Source organism: Nematolebias whitei, chromosome 16, assembly GCF_014905685.2.
Source record: "Nematolebias whitei isolate Nwh7 chromosome 16, NemWhi1, whole genome shotgun sequence".
Taxonomy (NCBI): domain Eukaryota; kingdom Metazoa; phylum Chordata; class Actinopteri; order Cyprinodontiformes; family Rivulidae; genus Nematolebias; species Nematolebias whitei.
The window spans coordinates 25100389-25107263 of record NC_056513.1 but is presented as its reverse complement, the minus strand read 5'-3'; the positions used below and the strand labels follow the sequence as shown (position 1 = coordinate 25107263).

The 6875-nt window shown below is 40.2% G+C and overlaps 1 protein-coding gene across 1 annotated transcript in view; it reads right to left on the bottom strand.

Annotated features, from left to right (window-relative positions):
* The window catches only part of grin2ab (glutamate receptor, ionotropic, N-methyl D-aspartate 2A, b), a 219077-nt gene that overhangs the window by 69693 nt on the left and 142509 nt on the right, over positions 1 to 6875 (bottom strand). Inside the window, exons 5-8 of the mRNA XM_037689831.1 lie at positions 6635 to 6801; positions 6395 to 6529; positions 6207 to 6306; positions 443 to 648 (exon numbers count right to left, since the gene is read on the bottom strand). Coding sequence (XP_037545759.1) covers positions 443 to 648; positions 6207 to 6306; positions 6395 to 6529; positions 6635 to 6801 — 608 coding nt within the window. The remainder of the gene's footprint in view (positions 1 to 442; positions 649 to 6206; positions 6307 to 6394; positions 6530 to 6634; positions 6802 to 6875) is intronic.

Here is a 6875-nt window from a genome sequence, read left to right as displayed (position 1 = left end):
ATATATATATATATAATTTCGTACCATGAACATGAAAATGTGAATTGGGATGACAATAAAAAGTTATTTGACTCCTTTCTCTGAAGCACGTGCAGACACACTCACACTACCGCATGAGTTAAATAAAAACATAAAGGTCTGGCTGAGCATCAGCTCTTTGTCTCCCAGATAAGGAGACACAATTGGCTTAAAGACTGAGCCGCACTGTGCACAAAAGCTGACAGTTTTAAATGTCGTTAAAAATCATAATGTTTAACACAGCTGTCATCTCTGCTTCCTTTCTCCACACTTTTCATCCCAGTGAAACATTATAAAGACTTATGCAAGACTGCTGAACACAAAGTGAGTTATGCAAGTCCCCAGACCTTTATGTCCTTACACTCATCTCTGTCTCATGCACACACACACAGACACACATGCACACACATGCACACACACGGACCTGCGCAGGGCACTAGGTGGGAGCTTCCCGGGGCTCCTGTCTGACGGCGTGCTGAAGCAGCTGCTCTGGGCCTCTGGCAGCTCTCCCTTCTCCCGCAGCATGGAGGTGGCTGCAGAGGAAATGATGCCCACCCCGTCCCGCACCCGCGTCTCCAGCGGGTACTCCCAGTCGTCGTAGGACACAGAAATCATGCCCAGGGGATACATCTGCAAGGCAGGGAGATCTAATGAGTGCCACATCAGCTGTGTAGGATTAAATTTCACATCTGTTCAGCATTTTTTTTCCTTCCCCTCCATTTTACCCGTCCATATGTGATTCTGAAAGATGTGAAGCAGGCAAGTTTTTGGTTCCATGTGCCATTCTGAAATAATTCAGAGCTGATTACGTAAGTGCGTCAGACTTTTTGTTCCGAGACATAGCTCATCCCTTTGAATCTGTCATTCTACTCTACAGTTTTTTCTTTTTACACTTCAGCTCGCCACTGAGTTTAGAATCACATATAGTCTGTCTTAGATACGAGCATTCCTGTCAAGCAGAGTAATGACTAACAGAGACAAGGAAAAAAATGTGTTTGAAAGGCTTTTCAGAAAAGGGCACGCAAACACTGGATATAATTTTACATCTGATGTGAGAACAGTTGAGCAGATGATACTGTGTACAATAGAACGAGTACACCTCTGTGTCTTATGTGTGACTCAAAGCTGGTTCACGGATTTGAACATCAGTGTTCAAACAAAAAAACAACATGTGATCAGATTAATGAGAAGGTGAAATAAATACAATTTTCAAAGCCCCTAACTCTCTGGTTTGCAACATATATTATAACTAAACATGGGGTCCCACACTGGAAGCTGAATGAGGAGAGGGCTCCCCATTTTCCTGACCAAAAGATGAAATACACTTCAGATCATTTGTATTAGGTGCGTTTTTTAATTTGTGTACAGTAGTCCCTCGCTACTACGTGGTTCGACTTTTGCATTTTTTCAACGTGACATTGTACAAATTACACAACACCTGATTGTCAACTATAATATTACTCACTCATGTTCAGGCTGCTGTTTAATACACTGTTTTATTTTACATTATTATCGTTTAACGTATATCTTAGCTCCTTGTATACTGTTTCTTTTATACTTTATGTTTTTTGCTATTTTTGGGTGTAACTGGGACCTTAAGTACACAATTTCGTTCCACCTCATGTACCACATGTGATGCAAATGACAATAAAGAACCTTGAACCTTGTGATTGGGACAGTACGGGATAAAAAGTTAACGCAAAAAAACTTCAGACAGGTGCCAACATTTTGTAGTTTTCTTTCAATAAGCTTATACTGTAACGCAGGTCAAAAGAACTACACTACCCAGAAGCCGACAGTGCTTTCTGCCAAAATGGAGGGAAAGTTTTGCAACGCAAATCTACGTTATCTTTGAATCTCACAGAACTGGTGGGAAAGTTGTAAATAATCCTGACGTTTCATGAAACTCAATTATCCACATGCACATCAACGTGGACAGGGTGGTGGGTTCGTCGCTGCAGGGTTGGGTCTGCAGAACCGGAACCGAGCTGCTGGTCTGCAGAGCTGGTGAGTAAAATTTTGCAGTACTGTAAAGTACATATACGCATATTGTTAAAATGACGTACGTTTAAGAGCTTAGAACATTGCAAGAGTGTGGGAAGGGTTTATAAAGCCTTAAAATATATATAAATATTAAAATAAATATAGAGTTCCTACTTTGCGGTTGTTCACCTATCGCGGTGGTGTCTGAGACATAACCCCCTGCAATAATCGAGGGACTACTGCACATCTATCTTTCTGAATGTTCAAATATCGTATGCACTGATTAAAAATGTGTTTTGTTTTTAATGTTATTTCACGCTGTGACTGACGATGTAACGGGCTGTTATGGAGTGGAGACGATGTGTAGGGAGGACGTTTGTATCAACGGTACATCCACACATCCCTAGTGTGCAGGTTCTGGTCTAAAAGTAGCAACATAGCAGCACCCAAAATAAAAAACACAGACACTTTAGTTCTAATTTTGTAGAGTGGAAGTCTATAGAATCGCTTCGTCTATCTTTGTTTATGATGATGGTTTATACCTGTTTAGAGAGACCCTAGATTTAAGTTAGGCTGATTGGTAACTCTGAATTGTTCCTAGATGAGAGAGATAATGAATGGTTTGTCTTGTTTGTCTTTAGGTGTCCCTGTGATGGACTGGAAACCTGTCCAGGGTGTTGCACGCCTCTCGCACAGTGACTGCTGTGGGCACCAGTAACTCCTCAGAAAGGAAGAAGTGGATAAAGTTAATGAATGGATGAAAATCCTCTATCCTTCCATATTGCACATCATGTATTTTGTATCTTTTGTGCCAAAAGCATCAATAGCACATGATCAATTTTGTCTTTAAGGGTCAAAAACTGACCTGATCTTGGTTTATGTCACTCCCTGGCTGTGAGCTCACTGTAACGTGAGAATATTCACGCAGAGCTCAGAAAACTGTGAGTAAACTTAAAGCACCTGAGCATCAATCTGAAAATCATTTGTATTTAGTCTTTCAATGGTTCTTCTTCTTATGCAAATCTGACATCACGCTAAGTCCTTTAAACCAGCTAAGCTGTCACAGAAATTGAAATTCACAAAATGTTTCTGATACAACACGTACCAAATCCAAAGCACTTTAACTACACATTTTTCTAAGGTCATATTTTAGAAGGACAGATACTTCGGCTCTGAGAAGTGGTGCAAAGACACATCCTGTACCTCCTGATGACTGCTTTTAGTTGGTTCCATTCCTTTTTCTGTCGTCTCACAATCAAAGCTTTGTCCCTCATGGAGATTTGCAGTGAACATGGACTTATATCGCTAATCAGTCCAAAGCCTATAGGCTCATGCAACTACAGCGAAAGTGCACTCTGTCTCTTATTTGTGAGCAGAGGTATCGCAATGTGTGTGTTAGAAACTTAAAGTGTTTTTACTGAGGAGTTTCTTTTTTGAGGCGGTTTTGATTTGTTTTTTTCTGCACACTGTTTAATATTTTTCATAAGTGGAAAAAGACCACTCACTTTACAAATGACAAAATAATCTGGAGCGATACATTTATGAATTACTTGACATTTAGGTGATGCAAAGTGTTCCTCATTTCTGTTGTGCACCAACTTTTTATTATTTTCTCACATGGCTGTGGTATTTAGACAGCACAGATAATTTAGACGGATGATATTTAGATAATATTTGCATGTTATATTTTAGCCAACACCCTGGTTTGAGGCTAAGCAAATGTTTTTTAGCCCAGAGGGAGAAAAAAAATGCACCAAAAAAATCAGTGTTAAAGTGATTAGTAATAAATTTGCAGGACTAAAAGGAATAATGACTCATTAGTTATTAGCTGTGTTTCTTGAAGGCTTTATGTCGCCAAAAAAGGAAGGGCTGGTATGAGAACTTAACTGTAGGAAACCTTTGAGCAAAAATACCACGTTATTGTGATATTAAAACTAATTATTTTTAAAAATGCATCTCATAATTTATTTGCTTTTATTCAAAAACAAAAATGTTATCACTATTATTTGTGCTGTTTAAATAGCTTCACATAATGCTTAATAATGATTATGTATTATGGTTTCCTGCTTTTTGGATTCAGCTTGTTCTTGGTTTATCAACAAACAAGGAAGTCGTCTGCAGCAAATTTGGCCCTGGTCAGGCTGCCTGCCAGATGTGATGGCTTGGTTCGTGCCTCGAGCACCCAGACTCAAATGCTTTTGGCAGGATGGATCAGATCACAGGGTTACTCTCAGGCACGGTTCATTGGTGTGGCCATTTAATTTGGACGTTTCAGAACTGAGTGGACCGACACAGACTCAAGGTAGACGAAATCGGTAAAATTCTGCCTGTTCCCAAAATAATCATGTTTATCTGAATTCGGCTCCCTGACTGGCCTTGACAGGCCACCTAATCTTAATTCGCCTGGAAGCTTTGTAAACCTTTGATGCTCTGCCCCTCCCCCATCCCACCGAGAAAGTCTTCGGACCAATCAGAGGGGCCCAGCACTTTGGATTCTAGCTGACATCGTCCTCGGTCGTCCTCGGTCATCTTCGGCACCCCCCAAGATTGTATGGATCTTTCCAGAGGGAATTATTTGAACGTCATTATGTGCTTGTGTGTGAGGTTGTTTTCATTTTCATGTTGTTAAACTTCAGCCAAAGATTAAGAGCACGTTAGGAGGTTTTTTGGTCTCCAAACCCTATGTGTCATTTTCACCACTTTTATTGTCTGTCCAAACAGGTCTCACTTGTAAATGAGTCTTCGAGGCTCAATATGACTTATCTGTTTAAATAAAGGTTGAATGAATGAATGTCATAGGTTTAGTTATTAGTGCAATTATACTAAATAAAATATTTATTTATAGTTATATTAATTTCAATGCACAAGTATAAACAAGGACTGATAGAAAATAAGTGAACATGGTGACAGCTTTTTTTTAAACTCTGTATAGATTTTAAAGTAATTATTGATCGGTTTTATAAATAACAATGTTAATATTTAAAGATCTAGGGTGAAAAATGAAGATTAAATCACCACAGCCAACAAATTATTTTATTTACATTTATTTATAATTCATTTGTAACTCCAAAGTAGTTGTATGTATTTTACTTACTCTCTGCAGTTCTGCTCTTTAATAAGTAAAGCTGTGAGCGAGACAGACTGATGTTAGCAGTTAATTAGCTGCGTTATTAGCTTCCTTAGTGAGTCTGCAGTAGAAAACTGTGTTATATCACCCACTAACATGCCTATTTTTGTAGCTCGATGCAAACATTTGTTTCAAAACAGTACTATTTTAAAAAAGAGAGAGGGATGTTACAAGTCGTGATCGACTGTGTTATTTGACGGGTAAAATGAACAACCAACTTACTGTTTTTTTAAATCAAGCAAAAAGTGTAGGGGATTTTCATCCTCAACCAAGGTACACAACTAAATGATATCTTTAAGCAACAGGTAATAATGGAGGAGCACTGTTCCAAACTCCATGTTACCAAAGATTAGGGTAAAAATAAAAACTATTAAAACAAACTTTGTCTTGGTATCCTATTCAAAGACACGGAAATTGTAGGAATGGTTCTAGATCCTTACGTTGACTGTTCAGGATGTGAGATTATGACAAAGTGACGATAACATCCATCCATTATCTTTTATCCACTCCTTCCTTTATGGGTCAAGGGGGTCACTGGTGCCCATGTCTAACTATCATTGTGCAACAGGTGGGGGACACCCTGGACAGGTCTCCTGTCCATCATAGGGACATAGAGACAAACGAGACAAACAACCATTCACTCTCTCACACCTAGAGACAATTTAGAGTTACCAATCAGCCTAACATGCATGTTTTTGGTCTGTGAGAGAAAACCGGAGTACCCGGAGAAAACCCACGCATGCACGGAGAGAACATGCAAACTCCCCCCGGCCGGGATTTGAACCAGCAACCTTCTTGCTGAGAGGCAACAGCTCTAGTGACGATAACAAAAGTTTATTTTGACACCAACATTTTCAACACTGTGGTATTGATTGATTACCTTGAAACCAGTAACAGACTCACGCCTACTCTTTAACTCATTTAGTTTACCATTACTAGCTAAGAAAAGTGAAAGTGAGAATAAAAAGAAAGGAATTCAGGGCAGGTAGAAAATGATCTGCAACAGCCTAGAATGAAAAATACATCTGTCAAACTACCAGAAAATGACCACCTGTTACTATTTGAGGGACTTCAGTACCTCAGGGGTAAAGTCTGGGTTTCCAGTGGTGAGACTTGACACAATCCAGATGTAGCCAGCTCCTATCAGTCCTAACGACCGAGCCTCTTCCAGGATGTACCTGTCAAAGACAGGAGACAGATTTACAACTGCAACCTGGCAGAGTGTGACACAAACAGCACAGGAAAATGAAAGACGCAAACACTCACACTGCCTCGTCCTTGGAGCAGTACAGTAGAATAACAGGGCTCTGTATCCTCTTGAGGGCTATGTGCGATTTTGAGTTGGGGTCGCCGTCTACAGCTTCTAGCGTCACGACACTCTGCAGGTCCCAGCGCACAAAGCTGTAACAACACACCATTAAATAATACAAGGAAGTGAATCCTGTCAGCAGCCATAAATAAATGTTGAATGGAAAACAATGAGGATGTGTGATTGTGCGTTTCTACCTGTGATCCACAGTCACCCTCAGCGTGCTGATGAAATCCTGATAACCTGGGAACTTGGATGTTACAATGGAAAAAACGTGCCAGTCGTACTCTTCCATGATCGCAAGCATGAGGAGGGCTTCCTGCTGCAGCGCTGCACCGAATTGGAAGAAAGTGGACTTCTCGTCCTGCAAAGACACAGCAGAGAGCCCCCGAAAATCAGCACTCTTAGTCACGCAATCAGATGGAGCAGGAGATGATC